Below are 23,983 nucleotides of genomic sequence, written 5' to 3'. Positions count from 1 at the left end.
ACAGCTCCTTCCACGTGCCCCCCTGCTTTTGGTCAGAGCACATTCCCATGCTTCTCAGCAATCCAACAGAAAGAATACCAAAGGGACACATTTGGATAAACCCCTTGCCTTTGATGCTGGTCTCGAGCATGCACGTCAACTCCTGCTTTCAGGAGAATTTCTACTATCTCTTCCTGACCTTCAGAGACAGCAAGAGCTAGTGGGGTAAAGCCCTCCTGAAAAGTCAGAGAAATACATCATGTTAATCATCAAAATAAAAAAAAAAAATCTGTAAAAGAAATATTGATGCCACTTTCTGAAAGGACTTGCTGAAGAAATATAAATATTTACCTTATTCTTGACACGATGATCGACAAAATGCCTGAGTAAAAGCCCCACGAGGTTTTTATTATGAGCCTGGATGGCCAGATGGAGGGCAGTGTGGCCATCGGTGTCGGTGAGATTTGGGTCGGCACCGTGCTCTAGCAGAAAAGACACACAGTCTTCTTGATGAAACTGTACTGCCTGGGAACAACAAACAAAAAAAAAGAAAGCCTTGCAAAAGTTGCATTTCCCTCCATCACAGCTCGCCCAGCTTCTGACCACTGGGAAAGAAGAGCACCTGCAAAGATGATCAGACAGGTGCCTGTTCCACTCCAAATCCAACAGGCGTTTTTCCGCACAGGTCTGCACACAGAGTCCTGCCAGACACCTCTCCTTTCATGCACAGTCAATAAGCCCCTCTTTAAAGAGCAGAACTTCTCTCACTCACCGTCATCAGGGGTGTTCTCCTGAGACTGTCAGCAGCATCCAACTGGCAGCGGTGCCTTACTAGAAATGTGACGACCTCTGTGTGGCCGTTCGCACACGCCAGATGGAGAGGTGTCCTGAGAATTAAACATGTGAGCTTAACACTGACACACAAGGAAAGAACCAAAGCTGTGGCACCACCCAGCCCAGGGGACCCTGCCCAGACCCTGCTGCTCCTGCTGCTGCTGCAACCCCGCACACATCACCCACAGGGCAGGAGAGACCTGGGGAGGCCTCAGGAACTGCAAGAGAACCCTGCAGGGAGAGCAGGGCCAAGCAGCAGCCCAGCACCTCCAGGGGCACTGGCGCCCACCCAGCAGCTCCCAGCTGGAAAGCTGGGAAAAGCTCTCGAGTTCCCCCTCCCAGCTGACAGGGCACATCTTGCTTTGCAAGCAATCAGCTCCAAGGGGATCCCACACAAACCCTGCAGGGGGGATGCTCCCGCATGCCACCCGAGGTGTCCCAGCAGCGGCCACAGCCCCTCACCGATTCTCCCTGTCGCGGCGGTCGACGCCCCAAATCTCAACCCACCAGTGCCAGCGCCTCAGCCAGGCCAGGTGGCCGCAGGCAGCTGCGCGGTGCAGCCTGTCCAGACCTTGCTGCTGAGGCTCAGGGGCACTGGTGCCGGCAGTAGCAGCAGTACAGGGCTGACCAGGAGCGCTGCCAGAGTGGGGAAGCTTCTGCTTCTTCTTTAAGAGCCCCATCCCAGGAGCTCTGGGAGCTGCGGCACGGGAACAGCCCCGCTGGAGCAGCGGGAGGCAGCCGGCCGAGCTGGGGGGGGTTAGGGAAGGGGGTCAGGACAAGGGAAGGGCAAAGGCAGGGTCAGGGGATGTAGAAGAAAGGCAGGGATGAGGTGGGAGCAAGGCGCAAACCAACGGCGAGGAGCAGGAGCAGCCAGAGAGGCAGAGACCAGCGGAGCTCAGCACAGGAGGTGCCGCTGCGAGAGCCTCGCCACCAACGGCAGCGCCGCTCGGGAGCGTCACGCGGCAACGGCATGAGCGGGGCTGAACCACCTCGGGGGAGGGGGGGAGGTTCAGGGGCAGAACCACTTCGGGGGGAAGGGGGGCAGGGGCCGAAGGAAGGGAAAAGGCTCCTTTAATCCTTAAACCTTGCATTGCTGTAAGCCTCAGTATTCATTCATTGCCACTACAGGGTGACAATGGTCCTTTAAGTACCTGAGAGAAGCTGAGAAACTCTCCCCCACCTCTATGAGTCATACAAAGTGGAAAATTCTGAGGAGAGGCTTTTTCATAATCAACTAAAATGAGGAGCTAGAGGGGGTAAAAAAATAACTCTTCCTGTGTGGATGGTGCCCAGCTGGCTGTACTTAGGATTCTCAGAGCTAGGCAGTGACCCTCTTTATTGGTGTGCGGTGGCTTTTGTTATCAAATACTGTGCTGAATGCAGTGAGCTCTTCACCACGAGCTTATCCCATCTTTTCAGTCTGCACAACCACTTATCTCTCACCACATCTTTAAATGGCAAACTAGCTTGCTCTGACTGCACAGAGCTCACTGCAAAAGTTCCACTGCCATTGCACAAGTACAGGTTGTTTCCCTAGACAAGTCTAACCCATAAATAGAGGAAAATGGACATCTAGAATTCTCCTTGCCTACCAGGAATTACTGGCAGGACAACTATCTTTTCCCTAACTCTGGGGAAAATGTTAACACAAATGTTAACTGTCACTGTAACAGATTTACAATATAAAGTTATATTTGATCATTTAATCTATGTAACTTGGTTTATAAAATGGACGTATTAACTGTAAAGTTATGTGCCAAAAATATTGTGTGATTGTGACAAATTGTAATAACCTACATATAATGTTTCTTTATTTAACCTAAGTAGAAAATTTTAGTGTATTTACTTATAGAGGCAAGATAGAAGTAGCAAAATATGTTGACTACAAAGAAAAGGTGTATTGTGGCAAAATGCTGTGTGGTTATGTTTACACATTCTTGGAGATAACCTTTGTGGAGAGGGGTTAGCAAAAAAAACCAACCAAACAAACAAACAAACAAACAAACAAAAAAAAAAAAAAAAAAAAAAAAACAACAAAAAAAACCAGGATGTGTCTGCAGAAGAAATAGTGTGGAAAGAAGTTAACAAAAACACAGGATGCGCCTACAGAAGAAATAGTGTGGGAAGGATGTGTCTGAAGAAGAATAAGTATTGTTGGATGTATATGCTCAAGAAGATTTAGTATCGTTGATAAATGACAACTTTTCCAGCAACTCGAGTATGAGCACAGAACGACATGGCCATAAAGGACTATAAATACTTGAGAAAATTTTAAAGAAGTCGCACCCACTTTGAGGAGCAGAGACTCCCGGGTGTCCAGCGCTGTTATTGCGTGTTGTCACTTGCTATTAAATTCCAATTGATTCACTAGTTGGCATGTCCTGGTCAATTGTTTAATGGGACTTAACTTATAACAGCCTTCACCCCTCTTCTCTTTATTGGAGTCCCCAGTGAGCCAAGGACGGGGGGGTTCCCCCTGCCCCCTGCGACCCCCGAGTCCTGCTGAGAGGAGGGGGGGAGGGGCAGGAGGGGACATCGCCTTGGGGACACCAACCCGCGGCACCGCGCTGGGGGGGGGGAGGCTCTTGCCCGGAGCTGTCCCGGTGGTTCCGAGGAGGTTCACTGGTCCCGGGGAGGGGTTCGGCGGTCCCGGTCCTGCTGCTCGATCCCGGTCGGAGTCAAAGCAGGGACAATCAGTGCCGGGACCGAACCGGGTCCCTCCGGGATGGGGGTGACACTGTCGGAGCTCCCTCCCCGGTGCTCCCCCGCCGTAGTGGATGGGGGTGGGGGGTGTCTCTAGACGAGCCCCCCGCTGCCTCCTCCTCTCTGCACCTGGCTGTAGATGGTGGTGAGGAGGTTGTGCTGCTGGGGCAGAAACCAGAGATAAAATGGGAGATGAACCCAATCCGGTCCCTGCATCCCTGAGGGATGGCTTAGGAGCCAAATCCAGCCCTGATTCCATCTCCCCCCCCCCCCCGCCCCGCTTCGTCCCCCCCACCTCCTGGGGAGATCTCCTCTGGATCTGACAAGGACAAACTGCAGGGTGGAGACCCTCCCAGAGCATCCCAGTCCTGCCCACCCTGTGATGCATCGTGTCACCTCACACCATCCCTGCGGGGGACACGAGGGGGCTGGCAGTGTCACCCCACGGCCTGGGGGCAGGTTTGAGGTTAATGCTTTGGGAAATGGGGAAATGCCCCCACGGGGAGCCAGGGAGGGGGGTGGGGGGGAGATGGGGGTGGGGGGGAGATGGGGCAGGGACCCCCCCACCCGGGGCAGCTCAGTGATGAGAGTTTGAGGTGTAACTCCCCCCATTCCCCAAAACCCTGGGGTGACAAGGAGATGCTCCTGACTGTGTCCACGCAGGGGGAGAGAAATGCGGATCTGAGAAGCTGAAGTGCCCCCTCGTCCCTTCGCGGGGTGGACAGGCAGACAGACAGGTGGACAGATGGACAGACAGACAGGCAGACAGACCGCAGGACCCATCGGGCAGCTCTGCTTTCAGCTCCTCTCCTCCCTCCCCCCTCTCTGGCCCCCGCTTTGGTTTCCGAGAAGGAAGGCGAGGGAGGGGAACCGACACTGAGCCCTTGGGGGGAGGGGGTTCCAGTCCCCCCATCACACACAGCCCCCCCCCCTGGAGTAATGGGAGGAGGGGGAAGATTCCCACCGAACCAAACCGCGTCCCATCCCTTCTTGGGCCGGGGGGTAGGAATAATCGGGAGGGGATGAGCAGCCCCCAGCCCCCTGCCCACCCATCGCACCCATCCAACCCCTCCCAGGGTTTGGATGTCACCCCAGTGCGCATCCCAGGATGGGAAACGACCTCCCCTCCGCCCTTCCTCCTCCTCCTCCCCCCTCGCAGAAACCCTCAGGGGGACATCGAGGCCCCCCACTCCTAGTTAATTGTCCCTTTTACAAGGAATTACCGACCCTGTTTTGTCCCCCCCCCCAGCCTCCCTCTCCCCCGCGTCCCAGCCTCCCCGGGGACCTAGAATCTCTTGGGCCCTGATTGATGTCACACTGTTCCCCCCCCCGGCCCCCCCCTCACCCTCTCTGCGCACCTTTCACGGCTCCTTCACTGAGGAAGATCCTGGTTTCATCCCAAAAAGTTGACACCCTCCCCTTCCCCCCCACCCCCAGGGCGAGCACCTATTTGGCAACGGGGACCCAAGAGTGGGTTCCCTCTGGGTTCCCTTTGGGCCCTGAGAAATGGGGGGACCCTCAAGACACGGGAGTGCCAAGGGTGGGGACAGCCCCGTCCCCCCTTCCTCTCCTGCCTACCTGCCAGCAGAAGGAGTGAGGCCAGCAGCTGGGGGACACGGGGACAGGGGTGGCTGGGTGGCATCCTCATGGCTCCACGGGGACCTCAGAGTTTTGAGGTGCCTGGGGGAGGTGGGGAAGTGAACATGCAAATTCAGGGCAGCACCTCCCCCCGGGGAGTGACAGGGACCCCATGGGTGGGGTCACCCGTGAGCATGTCCTGGGTGGACACCACCCAGGGCATCTCCCCTCCTGCTGCAACCAGGGTTCGGTGACTCTTCCCAAAGCCCCCTCGGGCTTGTCCTCTACGACTCCAAGCTGGTCCTCAGAGTCCCTGGGCTGTTCCTGAAGCTTCTGGGTTTGTCACCAAAGCCCCCAGGCTTGTCCCCTAGGGTCCTGGGCTGGTCCTGAAGCCCCTCATTGGTCTTTGAGACCCCAAGGCTCATCCCCAAAGCCCCCAGGCTGGTTCTGAAAGCCCGAAGCTCATTGCTGGTCCCCGGAGCCACCCAGCTGGGTCCCTGCTGCCCAACACTTGTTTTCCCCCCTGGAAACCAAATACAATAAATGACAGCAGGGCAGGGTGCTGCCTGTGCTGGGTAAATAAATAATGCCAGCTGGTCCCTGGGGCTGCCCAGCACACCAGGGTAAGGCCATGGGCACCAAATTCTTCACCCCAGAAGCTCTGTCTGTGCCAACACCCCCTCGCCCTCCCCCTCCAGCAACAGCACGTGAAAGAGAAACAGGTCCTGGGGTACAAACCAGTGCTGTCCCCACAGCTGTCACCCCTGAGAGCTGTGTGGGAACACCATGGACTCAGCAGGCCCCCACACCCTGGGACGGGTTTACAGCAATGGGTCCATCTGGAGGAAGAAACCATCTTGCACAAGTGTTACCCCCTCCCCCCCCGGCCCCCAAGCCTCAGCTCCACCAACATTTGTTTGCTCCTTGTACAAAGTTTGGGGAGCCCGGGGGGACCCTGTGGGGGACTGGACACACAGGCAGTGAGGACACATGGACACAGATAGACAGACACACACAGACACACACAGACACAGACACAGACAGGCACACACACAGACACAGACACACAGACACACACACTCACATAGACACACACACACAGACACAGACACACAGACACACACACTCACATAGACACACACATAGACACAGACACACAGGCACACACACACACAGAGACACAGAGACACAGACACACACAGAGACACAGACACAGACACACACAGACACAGATACAGACACACAGACACACACAGACACACACACACAGAGACAGACACACACACACAGACTGTCACAACAAGGACTCCGTGGGTCCTCCTTGGCAGATCCACATGGGTGATGTCCCCATGGGTGTCCCCACAGGTGTCTGGGTGCCAATGGTGATGTGGGTGCCCACACAGAGCCCCTGGGAGGGTCTGGGGAGAGGTGGAGGCTGCAGGGAAGGGGGATCTGCCCCGGGGGGTCTCATACAGGACCTGGGGGTCCCAGCCCTTGCCAGTGCCCCCAACCCCAGTCAGGTCCGGCTGTTGCTTTTAGGGGTGTGACTTTTGGAGCCAAAAATGGGCCAGGACTGGAGAGTGACCGAAGGGTTGACATTTGGAGTTTGAGGCATAAAAAGCAAGACCAGGACCCCCCGGTTGGAGGTGCTGTGAGGAGGGTCCCAAGAGGGGGTGGGGGCCAGCAGGAGTTTCCCGTGGTCACTTCTTGTGTTTGGGCACCGGGTCCCTTGGTTTGGAATTTTGGAGCCAAAATTGATAAAAATGGGAGAGGGGCTGAGGGTGTGAACGTTTGGGGTTTGAGGTGTTTCACTGTCTGGAACTGGAACTGTCTGGAACTGGAGCAGGGGGGATTTTGGGACTCTGTGGGGGGCAGAATGCCGAGGATCAATTTCCCTCATTTCCTGCCGTGCTCTAGAAATGACCAGAAAGGGAACAGCTCCTCTGGCCACCTCCTGCTGGCTGTTAAAACGCTGTTTATGGGGCTGAATATTGGCGGTTTTTTGTTACTTTACTCTTTATGTTATCACCTTTCTCTTCTGTTGATAAAATCTGTATCCGATTGTTTCCAGTCCCCAAAAGTGCCCAGTCTTTATTCCCCTGTTATATTCCCCTTTTCTTGAGGGGGGGAGAATGGAAAGAAATTCTGTACCAGGTTTGTGGTCGCTGAGCCACGGCAAGTGTGAGCCTGAGGCCCAGTTGTTGGAGCTACCGAGGGACCCAGGGGAGGGCAAGAGACAGAGAGAATTTCAGTGGTCACTGTTTGTATTTGGGAGCCAGGATGGGTATATGGAATTCTGGAGCTGAAATTGGTTGAAATTGACCAGAATGGGAGTGAGACAAAGGGGATCAATGGTTTTTTTTCTCTTTGTTTGGGTTCTTTGTTATTTTTTTGTTTTTTTGTTTTTTGTTGTTGTTTTTGGAGTTTTTGTTGGTTTTTTGTGTGTGTATTTTTTTTTTTGTTTTGTTTTGGATTTTTGATTTTTTTGTTGTTTTTTGTTGTTTTTTGTTTTTGTGTATTTTTTGTTTTTTGTTATTGTTTTTGTGGTTTTTGTTTTTTGGATTTTTTGGTTTCTGTGTATTTTTTGTTTTTTGCTTTCTTGTGGGGTTTTTTGTTTGTTTTCTGTTTTTTATTATTTTGGGTTTTTGGTTTTTTTTGATTTTTGGTTTTTGTTTTTTTCAGTGGGTTTTTGTGGTTTTTTTCTTTTTTTTTTCTTTTTCTTTTCTTTTTTTTTTTTTTTTTCTCTGCTGTGGTGCCTGCAGCAGGGCTCCTTTCTGAGCAGCAGCATTGTCAGTGGGTACAGACAGCAGCTCCAGCTGTAGCAGACACCCTGGTGATGCTCTCTGGCCGTGTCTGAGCTGTGCCCTTGTGTGAGGGGGGGGAGCAGTGACCGCAGGGGCAGGAGTGGGGGTGCTCCTTGCTCTCTGCTCTCTGTTCCCTGCTCCCTGCTCTCTGCTCTCCGTACCAGGGGCAGCTCTCACTCTCCCCAGCAGCTCTCAGCCTCCAAAAAGCCATCATCATTCTCATGACTGTGGTTTTTTGTCTTACTCCTTACCAATACATGAGAAAAATTCACAGCACCCACCAGAAGATTGAGAAATGAAATGCTATGGCTACTAAAATCTGCTGGAACCAGCCTGAAATAAGATGGAGTGGTAAAATCTTAAGTTGTGCCAGGGGAGGTTTAGGTTGGATATTAGAAAGAATTTCTTTACGGGAAGGGTGATCAGGCATTGGAATGGGCTGCCCAGGGAAGGGGTGGATTCTCCATCCCTGGAGATATTTCAAAAGAGCCTGGATGTGGCACTGAGTGCCATGGGCTGGGAACCACGGGGGGAGTGGATCAAGGGTTGGACTCTGGGGAGATCAAGGGTTGGACTCAAGGGATCTCTGAGGTCCCTTCCAACCCAGCCAATTCTATGATTTTGTGATCCTATGAATCTCCCAAACCAAAACTGAAAGTGCAATTGCCAACCAAGTTTTTTATCTCTGTCTGGAACACCAGTGCACCCTGCACCACATTATACATCAGTACTGAGGAGCATATTGCAGTGAGGGTTCTTAAGCAGCTTTATCTGAAGCTTCTAACAACTGAGCTGCTGTAGCACCTCTCAGGAGTGGTCCTAACACACATTTAGTTTTTTCATTAGCATTGTCATATGCTGACATATAAAAAAATTTTGTTTTCATCTCTTCTGACAAATCCAGATGTGATGTTATCACTGAATATCAGCGATCCACAAATTTTGAATATGGCTCCGCTCCCCCCTGTTTAATGTTTTGAAAGAGGGAGTTGCTTGTGCAGGATCATGAACAGTTTGCGAAGCTTTATACGCCAATTCTTGTGGAAGTTGTAACACTTCAGTTTGAAACCATGCCTGCAAATCTGCACGTACAGAAGGACCATCACCGAGTAACATTTGTGCTTGCGCTCCGTATAATGCATCGGTGTTCTGTCTGGGAATCACAGCTGCATTTTCACACAGCATTTGCCATTTATGATGAAATTGCAGTTGTTGAGAAGGAGTTAACAGAGTATTAATGAGCATTTTTGTGTCATATGGCGTCAACAACCAAGCAGTAAAAAGATGGTGCAAAAGAGATTGTGTAAATGATGATTTCAAACCGTACTGCGTAATGGCAGCTTTTATCATTTTCCAATCTAATGCAACCCATTGACCTCCTCCTCCTGGTCCCACAATCACTGGCAGAGGATAAATTGGTGGCAATGGTGACTGAGGAGATAAATTGGGGGTGGGGGTGGGGGGGAAGGCAGTGGTGGCAGAGCAGCCTGGAGCCACGGGCAGGAGGAAGGGGGGGGTCTGCATTCCGAAATTCCTCACCCCTGTTCTCCGGCTTCTCTCCCTCTGGGTCCTCCAATGAGTCTGGTGGTGTTTTCGATTGCTTTTGGTTTTGCTTCTCAGTCCCATTTTTACTTTTCGTCCAAAGGCTGAATCAGTACAGCCCCCACGGGTGCTGGTGGGGGGTTCTTTAGGTGTCTCAAATAACTGTTTAGAGGTCAAGTCCATGTTTTGGGCATTCATCGGCACTGGTATATCAGGAGTTAAGGCAGCGAACGCTTCTTTTTCTTTTAATGTGTCTCGAACCAGTCTCCACAACGTGGCTGATTTTCTAGCCTCCTTAGATCCTTTGCTAATTCCACCCCATAGGAACTTCCCAGTTTCTTCCCACACTTCCAGCTCGATAGCTATACAAACAGTGGGGATCCGGGCTCTCTCTTCAGCCCACTTGAACAGCTCCTATATCTGTTTCAGGTTATCAGGAATCCCTCTCACAGAGTATCCTACCTAGTAACAGCACTGCTGCCTCTCTGCATTTCCCTCAGGTTTGCAGTGCCCACCTTACAGGGGTGAGTGCCCAGCTCACTTAGAGCTCCTGCTGTGATTCCCAAGCAGGAATTCCCTGTCCACGTTTCCTGATGTCCAGATAAATCCTCGTGTGAAGCAGCCACCAGCAATTCAGAGTCCCTGTTCAGGCACTATTTGCCCGGAAGAGCGCAGTGGACAACACACAGATCAATATAATCCCAGTACTGCCCTTTATTGAGAGCAGCAGGAGCCCTTTTATACACAGCCAGGTTGATAGCAATGTGCTTATATTATGTTGATTGGTACAACACATTCTTCATATGCCACAGGTCACAATCTAACTGGTTAAATACAACTCTTTATGTGCTGTCTATGTGATGCTTTCCCATCCTGTTCTTTTCTGCTGCCAACTCCCTTATCTTTTGCCTGTATCTTTTAATAACCTTGTAGCTCACCCTGGCTAAAGCTAAATAGTCAGGATTGCTCATATGTCCCTGTGTTTCACTGTGATGGTGACAGGGCACAGTCCCAGGCTGCCCAGGGAGGTTGTGGAGTCTCCTTCCGTGGAGACATTCAACACCCGCCTGGACATGTTTTTGTATGACCTGCTATAGCTGACTGTGCTCTGAAGAGGGAAGATGGACTACATGTCCTTTTGAGGTCCCTTCCAACACCTCACTTTCCATGATTCTATGTTTCTTTTGTCTGTTACTTGAAAAGGACAGAAACAGACAGGGTGGTAGACTAGAGGTATAGTTCAGCTTCACAAATAGTCCATAATTACCTCTGGAGACTTTCAAGACCCTACTGGACGTGTTCCTGTGAGGGCTGCCCTGGGGATCCTGCTGGGCCAGGGGGCTTGGACTCAGTGAGGTCCCCTCCAGCCCCTGCCATTCTATGATTCTGACTGAAGCTGTATGAAGCTGTATTTGCCAGAACCTGAATGTCCTGAGGTATGAACAAACCAAACCACTGGAGGTCAGCACTGATTTGTACTTTTAAGCATTGGTTGAAACGTTGTCCGCAATAAGCAGCATTCAAAGATGAAGTTACTGCAATAAAACAGATCTGTGTAACTGACCTGGAACAGTGTGCAGGTCAGAGATGTATTCAACTTGCTGTGAAGTACTGCATTGATAAAATGTAGTTTTTAACAGTACTAAACAGTTTTTAACAGTACTTTTAGTCTAAATCACCAAGTGTGTTTCACTTTTCCCATGTCCACTTGCCTGTCATGTTCTGTCTTGGTCTTCTCTTCATTCAGCTATATAAGCCATTTATATATTTTTATATTTTCATGGTTTTTAGAAGCTTTTTTTTTTTCATATAACCTGTATGTAGTTGTTTTCCTGTATCATTATGGCTGTAGCAAACCAGAATTTCTCAGGCTCAATTATATGGAAGCTTCAGGCTCCTTCTGGCTCCTCACACCCCAATGAGTGCTGCCCACAGTGACACAGTCACCAGTGACTGCTGCCTGCCCTGTGACATTGCCACCCCTGTAACTGCTCACTCAGCTCAGTGAATGGGCAGTGCCTGTCCCCTTCCCTGTCCCAGTACCCGTCCCTCTCCCTTTCCCCCTCTCCCTCCCCCCATCCCTCTCCACTGAAACAATTAAATCACCTCCACAGCACTTTGTTACTCTTCAGTCAGAGTTCTTTATTACAGCACGAGGGCTAACTCCACCCTTAGGTGTGTCAGGTGCTGTAATGAAGAATCCCGAGGTTGTTGGGGTGAGGTCCTTTGTTCCCTCTGCTGACCACCAAGGGATGGATACTCTCTGCTTGGCTGTGGGACCCTTGGGTACCCCCAGAGATTTCTCTGCAGGGGCTCGTCACCACACTCTGATCACCCCAGGAGCAGACAAGGGCCACCTGACAAAGGTTTGCTCTACTTTGGTTTTGGTTTTGGGGGCTTCTCAGTTTGGGGCTTTCCATAAGTCCATAAAAGACAGAGGAAAGGTGTATACCGGGCTCCTGGAGCCTTAATGGGACACACTGGTTGACATTCCTCGGGATGTGCTTTGGGATGTATTCTGGAAAAAATGGAAATCATTTACGGATGTTCTGGGTGGCAATGTGGGAAAAGAAAACTTTATAAAGTTGTCACGGCTTAACACTGGCCCGGCAATTAAACTGAGTAACAGACACCCTCTACTAGTCTCTCTCTCCTCCCTGATAAAGAAAGGAGAGAGAATAAGGGAGAGAGACTGATGGGTTGGAAACTAAACTACGCAACTTTAATGAAACAGTAATGATAAATAGGAAAAATTACTAAATATATACAAATATACAGGAAAATGGATACCACATTCCTCCCCCCTTTTCCCCCAATAACTCTCATGTCACCACCGAGGCTGCAGGGCAGCCCTGGGAAAGTCCAGGCTGGACTCCTGGGGTCGGGAACTGGAGGCAGGAACACAGATATGGGCTGGCATGGATCAGGACCACAGGCAGAGGAACAGATGGAATCCTTCCAGGATGCTGGGTGAAGGAAGGGAAGCAGGAAAGGCAGGAAGGGCAGGCAGCAGAAGCTGGAAGCAGGAAATCTGGCTTGGCCCTCGTGATTCCTCAAATTTATACTGAGGATGATGTATATGGGATGGAATACTCTGTTTGGTCAATTCTGGCATCTATCTTGTCCGTTCCTCCCCAAAGGAGGGATGCAGGTGGGACCTCTTTATCCTCCTGGAGGGTAAAGGGGCAGAGGGGGGACGGTGGGGGGAGGGGGGGGGGGTGGGAGGGGGAAGGGAGTGAAAGGGGGGAAAGAGGGGGGGAAAGAGGAGAGCAGGAGAGGGAGAGGACTACACAGGAGAGGAGAGGGGGAAGGGGAAGAAAGGGGAGAGGGAGGGAGGGGGGGAGAAGGGAGAGGGAGAGGGAAAGGCAAAGGAGAAGGTAAGGGGAAGAGGGGAGAGGACTATGCATCAAAAAACCACCAGGGAAGGGCAACCGGGCTGTCATCCATGCAACAGACTAAGAACATTTATTCAGACTGACAAAAACATTTTCATCTCTTGTGATCCATCAGAAGATATGGAATAAGTTCCCAAAGATGTAGTTTAACGTTCATCAGTGTCTGGGGAGAAAAGAGAAAGGATTCCTGGTGTTAATTCTACAGGAGAGAGGGGCAAAGAGGTCACTGTCAGAACATTACAGCTATGAAGCCAGAGCTGAACACTCTCTGTGATTAAAAGCAGACAGCAACAAAAGGAAATGGTCTCAGTGGCTTCCTGCTTCGAAAAGGCACCAGTCACTGCAAAGCTGTGACTCTGGAGTAATCATTACAAAGTAGGTGCAATTCCTCCTGGGACATCTGGCCTCACATCACAGAACATGTTTGATGCCATGTACGACAAACATTCAGCTCCTCTGACAATTGCCTGAACACCACTGAGTGATCTTTCCCTAAAGAAAGGATAACTTTTGTCACTGATTAGCCTCTTCTTGCCTATTCAAAAAAAAAAAAAAAAGACTGCAACAGAGGGGCTACAAACACAAGCAACGAGTAAGGGACAGCAAAGACCAAGAACTGACAGCAGAGGGTGTGTGTTACGAGCCAGTGATGAAGGCAATCACTGGACACGGGAGGAGAAGTGAAAGAAAATTTAACTTAAAGCTTAGCTGGGAACATCCTATGGCATCATCTTCTTTCTCAGTTTCTTTTGTAAAAGAAAGCAGTTACGCAGTACTTGATCCAGAGTTCAGTATTTTCTTTGGTCTCTGAGCACTCTTGGAAAACAGTACAACCCTCAAAACTAAAACTCTTCACCCCTACCACACGTAGCTGTCTACCGTTTGGATAAGGAGGAGTTGTTTTGGTATATTACACCATGAGGTTTAGAACTACAAATGAGTTGTAACTTTAAAGTAAAAAGCCTTGTTTACAGATGTTCTTCAGCAGTAGCTGAGGACAGGATTTCAAAATGTTTACCTTGACTGCGTAACAGGAGCTGATCTCTTCCCCAATGACTCTGCTCCTATGGGTGAACTTGGGAAGCTTTCTGCTGAACTCAGACTTCTGATCAGAGCCAGAGTGGTGCCAGGATGTCCCAGGTGAGTTGAATGGTGAAATGGACTGACAGCCAGACCTCCACTGATGGGAAGTGTGTTCTTCCACTTTCCATGAAGCTTTCTGTGGGCGTTTCCTTTTCTTTCATCAATTCTGAAACATTCAGACACATACAAAGAATTATCTCTGGCAGGAACAGTAGAGGGGATTAGGAGTGACCAAACCCAGAACAGCATTTGACCTGAGGGGTTTTGGAGAGCCTGAATCTTAGCAGTCAGACCACCTGCAAGGAGCAGAGAGTTGCCAACACTTGGGACTGCTCAGCACTAGAGCTTCAAAGCAATCTGTGAATGGAGTTTGTTCTGGAATTTTGGGAAAACTTCATGCACCTTGGATTTAGCCTCTCCCAATTCCTTCTCCAAGCCCAGGTTGGCTTCTTCCAGGTTCCTGCAGCGCCTCGTAGCAACTTCCAGAGAAGCTTCTGTCCCAGAAAGATTTTTAAGAGCTTCAGCAAGCTTCTGCTGCAGCTCTCTGACATTGCCCTGATGAAATGGTTAGATGAGCATGAAAAAAGTTATAATAACATGAACTCTTTCCTTAATTTAACTGATTTGATTATACAGTTAGACCTGTCTTGAACTCAGTAAGGTAGGTAGGAAAATTTTGCCTGCCACCAGCAGTCAGCAGCTGAGCACCTCCAAATTATCAGCAGCTGCACATGAGGATTTCTGTTTTCTAATACATAAAAAAGATTCAAATATTATACTTCTTGAACAATACACCAGCATACACTGAATCATGTGTTTTTTTAACAAAACTCAAAGCAATCTCTTGTGATGCAAGAGCCACAGTTTGACTGCAGATATTACTCTGGTGACTAAAGGCAGGACTTTGTATTAGATGGTTCTTGGGTCTGTTTTTCTATTAAACAAACAGGATTAAATGAATACATGTATCTGAAAGCTCTTTTGAAAAACACTTGAAGTTTATGTTGAAAGACATGCCTGTCTGTTTTCTTACCAAGTTCATTTCAGAGTAACAACTGCCTCCCTGCTGACACATTTGCTTTCACAAATCTGGACAGGCCCTCCATTCATCCAGCCACCCACCCGACTACCATCTCCCAAAGGAACCTGGTATTTTGGCACTAGGAATACAACGTGATTCACAGGGGAAAACCATTGACAGCACTCCTGGAGTTCTTCCCCCTCTTCCCTCTTAAAGAAACTGAAAAATGAAGAATAAGGTGGTTATCTGACACATGCAGGTATTCACCTCACTCAAACACTCCAGGGTTGAGAGGAAGAAGGAAATGGAATTTTAAAGCACTGTTCACATCACTCAGGCAGACAAACAGCACACCAGTGTCTAATTACTCAACAGGACTAGTTCCTGTTTTCCAGAAAGTAAAGATTAAAAAAATGGGTATGGCAGCTTTTAAACCTTTGCTCTGCCTGGGACTGGTAGAATTTGCAGAATGACAGTTTAACTGACATTCTAACCAGCCTGCTGACCAGTTAATTAGCCTAAACACAGCCAAGGAAGAACAAATTTAAATATTCCTACGCATCACAAAATATACAACAGAAAGCTTAGGTCAGTGGCTGCAATTGATTTTTTGAGGAACAAGCAGGTCCCTCAGGATGTTAACAGCGTTCTGTTAGAAATTAACAGCAGAACACTGCTAAGAGCCTTCAACACTGCAAACAGTGTATACTTTACCTCTCTTTTTACTTTGTCGGCCTCATATTTAAAAACTTGTTCTCTTAACCCAGCACACGTGGCCTTTAATTCCTTGTTGAACTCTTCCAGCATGTAAGCTTGCTTCTCAGCAGCAGCTCTGAGTTTGTGGAAAATGTCATTAAACCATCCCTGGGCAACAGTCACTGCACTTCCTTGGATGAGCTGCTGCTCCTTCAGGTTTTCCAGCAGCTGATGGAGTAAATGGCTTTCCATCTGGAGCTGGGCCAATGCCTCCTGCATGGACAGAGGAGAATCACCACAGAATCATTAAGGCTGGAAAAGACCTCTGGATCCTCCAGTCCAACTGGGAAACCAACACAACCATGCCTACTAAACCATGTCCCAAAAATGGAAATACTGTGCTCCACTCTCCCCTGAGGTGTTACACAGGACTCTAGACCCCCTCTGCCCAGCCCTGCCCCATATGCCCAACACCAACAGGATACCTGCCCTATTCCCCTCATGAATGCCCTCAGAAAAAAAACTTCTCAAACACTTCCTGACATGGCCAAACACACACGTGTTTTGCAGAGGCAGGGAAAGCATCAAAAGTCATCAAATTTCAAGGTTTCTTGCATGAGCTTTCTCTTACAAAGAGAAAGACCAGGCGTGTTTAATCACGCGCACCTGCCTGTTACAGAAAAATCTCCCTCTTCCCTTCAATCTGCATTTTGCATGGGGAAAAAATAAGCATTTGACAGCATTGTTTGTCTGCACAGCACAGCAGGAACAACACTCGTCAAAACTGAAGCACACCAGCTGGAAAACAAAGCAGCAGTACAGTAAATAGCCAGCATCATGGAAAGGATTTTTCCCCATCCTAAGAAGACTGTACCCAACTTCAGACAGTAACACAACCTTCCTCTGCAGGACTCTGCCATGGCTGTTAGTCACTTTCTGGTTACTTTTCTTTACCTTACTATATAATGCAATTTACTCTATAATGCCACTTACCAGTCCAGACTCTAATGCAAAATATTTGGCTTCACATACCTGCACCCCAGAGTTGTCAGTGGCATCCTTTAGGCCTCTTTTTTTCACAATGTGACGACATGGAAAGTCGATCCTGAGTGTTCACCTACAAGGAAAACCATAGTATTCTTCCAAGGATTTTTCCAGCAATGGAGAGCAGAGTTATACCTCAGTAGTGTGAGCAGTTTGACTTTTCTCCTTTCTTCTTGTACAGGGTGATGATGACTGCACAACGGAAATCTGGTGGTAGTACCCCTTTTTCCCCAACAACTCACAAGGAACTTGTGAAATTGAGCATGGAGTGCTCTGCCTCCATGCTCCCAGACTTCAGGTGGGATTCCATCAACCACAGCTGCCTTGCCAGTTTTCATGTGCTGTATGAGTCTCTCCCAAAGTAGGGGCTGTGTCCAATTGGGTTTTCACTGGCTGGTGTGTAATGTGCTAAATTGCTGAGCCTTGGACTACTCGGCTGGCACTGAAGAGAGTCTGAAAATGTTCAGACCATGGGGTCAGGATGGAGGAGAGAAGCATTGCTGTCTCTTCTGTGAGAAGCATTTGGCCATGTGCACTGAGCAGGGGGCTTTGGACCTGATGCGTGGGTCCATACCCTGCTTTCAGAGCTTCATAGAGCCCTCGGTGGTCACCCATAACTGCGCACAGTCTTGTCTGTCAGGCTGATCCACCACTTGTTGTGGATGTCTCCAAAGTTTCTGTGGAGCTCACTGCATTAAGAGGAAACGCTGCTTTTCTGACATGGCAAGATGGCTGAGCAAGGTGTGCTTGGTGAGTGGTTCTCTTCTTTGTTAACAAACCTTGGATCTCTTGGTGTTTTCATCAATCTTTGTTTTTCTTTGAGGAGAGCCCTGGGGATTCTTCAGAGGACTGAAGGATGCTCTTGTTAGTGCGCTGCCAAAGCGCTTCAGGAGAGGGATCTCTGGGATGATCTAAAAGTCCAGCTTGAAGGTTTACCTGGAAGCTGTTTCTCACTGTATCTTTTTGAAGATGGCTAACTTTGAGCCTCCTCCCTGGGATGCCACCCCTCTTAGGTTTGGGCTTCAAGCAGAGGGTAAGTTTGCATGGCACAAGGCAGTGGTCTGTAGGACATTCTGCACCAGACATCGCTCTGCTAAGACGGACATCGCCAACATTTCTCTGGTGCACTAAGACACAGTCAGTGAGGTGCCAGTGCTTGGATCCAGGATGCTTCCAGGTTGTCTTCAGGCTGTCTTTCTGTTGGAAGAGTGTTGGTGATAGTGAGCTGTTGCTCAGCACAAAACTCCAGCAGGAGAAGTCCACTGTCATTACAGTTTCCAACACCATGCTTGCCCAGGACTCCTTTCCAGGCTTCATAGTTCTTTCCTACTCCGGTGTTGGAGTCACCAAGGATTGTGATCTTAGCATCTGCAGGAACCTTTTGGGTGAGGCAGTGCAGGTGGCTGTAGAATTTGACCTTTTCTGCATGGTCAGCTTGGAGGGTTGGGGCATAGGTACTGAGGAAAACAACATGGTGCTTGTTGTGGAGTGGGAGGCGTAAGGAAATAATGAGATCCTTATGACCAGTCAGCAAATTTTCAAGTTTGGAGGCCTGGAATACCCATGAATAAAAGCATAATCCTCAGCTGTCAGCCCAGCAGTGTCTTCATGGGAAACATCAGCACTGTAGTGAAGGAGAACTTTGATCAAACTAAGATTCCCACCACCAGCAGCAATTATGAGTAGGGTTCTGAAAGATTCAAAACATCCTATGAAATGGATCATTTTACACAGACACTGTCATTAGTTTCATTCCTGCTTGCTCTCAGAAAAAGTCTTTTCCCCATTATTTCACAATGAACAAAAGAAAAAGCAGGTTCCATTAAAAGCAATAACATGGGAGAGGGAGTAAAAACAACTGTGTTGTCAGACAAAGATGCCACATATACAACACTTCAGTGCACATGAGGCTGCTGTGCAGGAGGTGGTTTCTCAAACTGAGGCAGTGCTGCCAGGCTCGTGACACATCTCCTGCGAGACAATGCTTCCCGGACATCCCCAATGCAGAAAGCAGCCCCTGAGGTACCAAAGCAACCAAACTCAGACTGCTTTCACAAGACGTACAGAAACAGCTCCTTCCACGTGCCCCCCTGCTTTTGGTCAGAGCACATTCCCATGCTTCTCAGCAATCCAACAGAAAGAATACTCAAAGGACCCATGTGGATAAGCCCCTTACCTTTGATGCTGGTCTCCAGCATGCACGTCAACTCCTGTTTTTAGGAGAAACTCAACTGTCTCTTCCTGACCTTCAGAGACAGCAAGAGCTAGTGGGGTAAAGCCCTCCTGAAAGGACAGACAAATACACCAAGTTAATCATCAAAGTAAAAAATAGTCTTCAACAGAAATATTGCTGCTGTTTTCTGAAACAACTTCCTGAAAAAATAAAAATTTACCTTATTTTTGGCATGAAGATTGGCATTATGCCTTAGTAACCAATCTGATTTTTTGAGTTTTAAATTGTAAGCATGGTCAGAAACTGGAACACATTTCCCAGAAAAGGCTTAGGATTGTCCATCTTTGGGGATGTCCAAAACCCAGCTGGACATAGCCCTGAGCAACCTCTTATGGATGACTGAGCAGGGCTGGGGCTGTGCTACATGATCTTCAGAGGCCCCTTCCACCCTCCCCCATTCTCTGGTTCTCTGAGTTTTGTGCAGGGTTCCCAGGGGAATAACTTTGTGTTTTATGTCAATGAGCAGGCTCGCCAGGCAACATCCCCACAATCAAGAGAAGAACTGAGAGAATGTGCACTGTACTGCACAGGCCACAGACAGCAAGAACCTCAGGAAGGGAAGCACTCTTCCAGCCCTCACAAGAGGAGCAGTAACTCCAACGGCCAAAGAAATGGGGCCATAAACCAGCAACCTGGAGAGAAAGGCCCTCACTCAAGGACTGAAGGGAGAGTTGTGACCAACTTCACCAGCTCCTCCAGAAGAATCCCTCAGTGGTACTTTGTGGGAACAGTCTGGGCCTTCACAGATAGAAGAGGGGCGCCTGGAGCTGAAAGAACAACAGAAAAGGCCCCCCAAAGCCCTGAACCTCTGATCGTTTTCAAGCAAGTACAAGCAACAGCAAAATCCTGGGGAGAAGAGAGCCCTAACATGTCAAATAAGGCACAGGTAGAAGAAAAAAGCACGAAAACTACCGCCTAGACCAAAAGATGATCCCAAAACAGGACCAATCCTAAGCAAAGCAGTAGGAGTTGAGGTGGTAGAAGAAACCACTTTCCCTCCTCTCTGGAGCCTTCACAAGCCAAGAAGGTCCACTGGACACTCGAAAGATCCTTCATTGCCACAGAAGCCACAGCATGACAAATACATGAGGGATGAAAGTACTCTGCAGCAGTCATTCTTTCACTTGGACCAAATAGCAACTGCAACGTTTTTACAGCATTAGGAAAATGGGTTTGCATCACTAAGTTTGAATCAAAGCCCAACAGCATCAAGAGACAAAACATTTCCGGTATAAAATTCATCCCAACATTAAACAGTACTTGGCTACAAACCTTGTATTTTATCTGGCTGAAAGAAAAGAGAAAAGTGATTAAAGAGCTGAAGAAGAAAGAAAAATGGCCTTTAGTTCAAAGATCTTCAGGGAGAAATAAGAACATGGCTTATGTAAATGAAGCAAGTTAAAACAGCAACAGTGCCAAGACTCTTGCAACACAAGAGTGCAGATGGAAAATAGAAACAGAAACAGACCATGCGGTTTGGAACTACAAATAAATTGTAACAGCCCTGCTCATGGATTCTCTTCAGGAGTAGCAGAGAACAGGATTTTAAAATGCTGACCCGTGCCTCATAGGCTTGCAACCCTGTTTTTTGACAGCATGATCAGTGTTGTTACTGTTGGAACACTCCAGAAAAATTAAAGATAGTTCTAATGAAGGCAAAGGGTCTTAAGGAATTTTCCTCACTAATATGCTAGGCTTACATACATAATGCTCACCAGATGTAAGAGAGGAAAACCAGCAGGAAAACACTGGAAAAAAAAAGGAGCCTTTTATTAGCACTCCAAAAAGCATCTGTTTACCTTTCTTTCTTCTACAAAGCTTCTATGTTTTACTTCCTCCAAATTCAGATTTTCCTATTTTTCTTAATCAAAAATGCTTTCTTGGAGGGTATTTTTTATGTTGCCTAATTCCCATCTGAGATCTCTGATTCTGCACATCAGAAGCTTTCTCTGTGCATGGTGGTCACAGGCTCTGATCTCTTCTAGACTGTCCTGGGAGGCTGCCTGCTCCTGAAGCAGATAACACACTTGCAACCACCACAGGGAAAGAGGGAACTCTCCCTGCCCACCAGTTGTACCGGCCCAGTGTCAAGGCCCAGCTTTACTCTGGGAGGCAACTGTGCCTCCTCACTCCCCTCAGCAGCCAAGGCAGAAGCCCAGAGCAACCACCCTCAAGAATTCATTTGGGAAGAATGCCCCCTCTCTCTCAGCAATATTTCCAGCTGCTAAACAAAGACCACTGTCTCTGGAAGACAGAAAAGGATTCCTCAAAGAAGTGAGGAGGATGCCTCACCTCCAGCCCTCCCCTCCCATCACCTCTTTCCTGAGCACTGTCCCCTGCACAGTGACAACAGGACCTGTAGGTCTGGCCACGACAAGGACAAGTTCCAGTCCCCTACAGTACCAAACCTACAAGATGCTGCCACGGCCCCAAGCTGCTCTCAGCCCTGACCCTCACCCATGGACACCATGACCTGGCAGGAATGCAGATCTGCCTGTCCCCAGGGGCTGCCCTGGGGATCTGCACTCTTGGCTCATCCCCATGGCTCTCTGCTACCAGAGCTCTGCTGCTCTTCTTGGGAAGGGGGTGTGGGACTGCTCCTTCCCCTGGAGCTCATGGGCCCTGACAGCCTTGTGGGGACTCTTCCCATTTCCCTGCCTCTACACAACAGCAGCCCTTGAGGTGCCTTGCAGAGACTGCTTTGCACATCACCTTTTCATCTTTACTCATGAGGAGCACTGCTTTGCTCTTCAGCACACAACAGGATCTACAGGCAGGACCTGCACCTTACCTTCTCCCCACAGCAGCTGCACTTACACCTCCATCTGTCAGCCAACTTCCACAGAAAGCATAGAGACCCAATTCCTGAGACTATTTCATCAGATTTCCCACCCAACAGGCTGGTATAACAATGGAAACAGATGCCCCTACAAGCAAAGGCAAAGAGGGGATTTTGATTCACATCTTGTTCTCCCTCTTGCTCTTTTCTCAGCCAAACCAGCCAAGAGCTGGCAGCTGCTCTGAATTTGTACTTATATTTTTTGTCTGAAGAAAAGGAGAAAAGGGCAAGACTGCTCCTTAGAAACTGGCAGCTGTTTCTTGTTCTCCAAGCCCTAGTTCACTTGCAGCCCGTTCCTTCAGTACATTTTTCTGCAAGGTTTTTAGGCTCCCACTATTCTCAAAACATGCAGCAGCTCCTCCAGGCACATTGAGCACTCTTGGAAAACAGTACAACCCTCAAAGACAAAACTCTTCACCCCTACTACCACATGTAGCTGTCTACTGTTTGGATGAGGGGGAGTTGTTTTGGTATATATACGCCATGTGGTCTGGAACTACAAAAAAGTTGTAACTTTAGGCTACGAAGCTCAACCTTGCTTACAGATGCTCTTCAGCAGTACATGAGGACAGGATTGCAGGGGGATGGTCTCGCATCACAGGATTACAAAATGTTTACCTTGACTGCATAACAGGAGCAAATCTCTGTTCCCCACAGACTCTGCTCCTATGGGTGAACTTGGGAAACTTCCTACTGAACTTGGACTTGTGCCCATAGCCAGACTGGTGCCAGGATGTCCCAGGTGAGTTGAATGGTGAAATGGACTGACAGCCAGGCCTCCACTGATGGGAAGTGTGTTCTTCCATCTTCCAAATTACTTTCCTTTGTTTCCATCAGTTCTGAAACATTTAGACACATAACAAAAATTATCTTTGGAAGTAACTTTGGCCCAGTTACCCTCCAGGTCTTTGATTATAATTCAACTTGTGAAAGTAGAAGGGATTAGGAGAGACCAAACCCAGAACAGCATTTGATACGAGTTTTTTTTGAGAATTTCTCAGCAGTCACACTAGCCACAAGGAGCAGCAAGAGTTACCAGCACTTGGGACTGCTCAGCACTAGAGTTTCAAAGCAATCTGTGAATGCCATTTTCTTACACAGCTTCTTCCAAAAGGCAGAGGGCACCTGCACAACAACTCTGAGCTACACACCCTTTTCCCATGGGAAGTTCAAACCATGCCCCTCAAATGGAAGCCAAAAAAGATATCCACTTTTTTCCTTCATATAATCAGATTCTGTTCTCTGAAGGGCCCATCCTTATTCAAGCAGTACAGAACATAAAATTCATGGGGGGTGGGGGGAGTTGCCATTCACTGAAGAAAAGCAGGAGATTAATAAAGTCTGGCAAAAAGGCTGACTGTTAAAGTACAACTAATAATTAAAAAAAACATTAATTCCATGACCAGTGGTGTTACTCTCGGAATGCCCAAGAGAAATTAAGACAGAGGGAGGGTTAAAGGAACCTTCCTCACAAATATGCCATCTCAGGAGTACAGACATTATGCTGGCCAGATGTAGAAGAGAAAATTTTGGAGGAAAATGCATCAGAAAAAAAAATAGTCTCTTATTACCATTTCAAAAAGCATGTACCTACCTTTCCAGTTCATTTTGTAGGCATCTTCTCTTTTTCACTTCCTCCAGATACAGCTGTTCGTATTTTTGTATTTGAACAATGTTCTCTCTCAGGGTGTACTTCTTACTTTCCAATTCCTGTTCAAGGCCTCCAATTCTGCAGAGCAGCAGCTTTCTCTCTGCATCATGGTCATGGGCTCTGCTCTGTTCCAGTCTGTCATGGGAAGCTGCCTGCTCCTGAAGCAGGCAACACACTTTTACCCACCACAAAGAAAAAGGGAACTCTCCCACCCCTCAGCTGAACCTGCCCAATGTCAAGGGCACAGATTTACTTACTCCCTGAGGCACCTTTCCCTCAGCCTCAGCCCCCCTTTGTGGCTCCTGTGTTGAGCTGCGCTGGGCTTTGCCTCTCCAGCTGCTCCTGGTACTTGCTGTTGGTTTGCTCCTTTCTCCCGTCTCGTCCCTCCCTTTCTCCTTGAGTTCACCTCTTCCCAGCCTGTCTCCTTCCTCGCCCTGTCCCTGCCTTGTCCCTTCCATTCTCCTGTGCCCCACAGCACTCCGTAAGGAGGCTGATCTGCTCCCTGAGGCACCTGTGCCTCCTCACTCCCCTTAACAGCTGAGGCAGAACCCAGGAGCTACCACAGGCAAGAATTCTTTCCA

The 23,983-nt window shown here is 48.7% G+C and overlaps 2 protein-coding genes and 1 long non-coding RNA gene across 17 annotated transcripts in view; all 3 read right to left on the bottom strand.

Annotated features, from left to right (window-relative positions):
* Positions 1 to 23,983, bottom strand: part of LOC139787602 (POTE ankyrin domain family member B-like) — a 247,762-nt gene that overhangs the window by 172,186 nt on the left and 51,593 nt on the right. For all 15 annotated transcript variants that reach the window (XM_071726819.1, XM_071726827.1, XM_071726823.1 and 12 more), the window contains 2 exons: positions 15,654 to 15,908; positions 14,321 to 14,473 (listed from right to left, as the gene is read on the bottom strand). In XM_071726819.1, coding sequence (XP_071582920.1) covers positions 14,321 to 14,473; positions 15,654 to 15,908 — 408 coding nt within the window. The remainder of the gene's footprint in view (positions 1 to 14,320; positions 14,474 to 15,653; positions 15,909 to 23,983) is intronic.
* Positions 23 to 1,493, bottom strand: LOC139787629 (ankyrin repeat domain-containing protein 7-like). Its single transcript, XM_071726887.1, has 4 exons — positions 1,276 to 1,493; positions 752 to 866; positions 331 to 504; positions 23 to 215 (listed from the first exon to the last, which is right to left on the bottom strand). The coding sequence occupies exons 1-4, from the start codon at positions 1,491 to 1,493 to the stop codon at positions 33 to 35; spliced, it is 690 nt and encodes a 229-aa protein (XP_071582988.1). The 3' UTR covers positions 23 to 32.
* On the bottom strand, positions 12,878 to 14,267 carry LOC139787605 (uncharacterized). The gene is made up of 3 exons (XR_011722672.1): positions 14,173 to 14,267; positions 13,854 to 14,084; positions 12,878 to 12,998 (listed from the first exon to the last, which is right to left on the bottom strand). It is a non-coding gene; the product is annotated as an uncharacterized lncRNA (long non-coding RNA).

Source organism: Heliangelus exortis, chromosome 27 (genome assembly GCF_036169615.1).
Source record: "Heliangelus exortis chromosome 27, bHelExo1.hap1, whole genome shotgun sequence".
Classification (NCBI taxonomy): domain Eukaryota; kingdom Metazoa; phylum Chordata; class Aves; order Apodiformes; family Trochilidae; genus Heliangelus; species Heliangelus exortis.
This window is presented reverse-complemented; position numbering and strand designations above follow the sequence as displayed.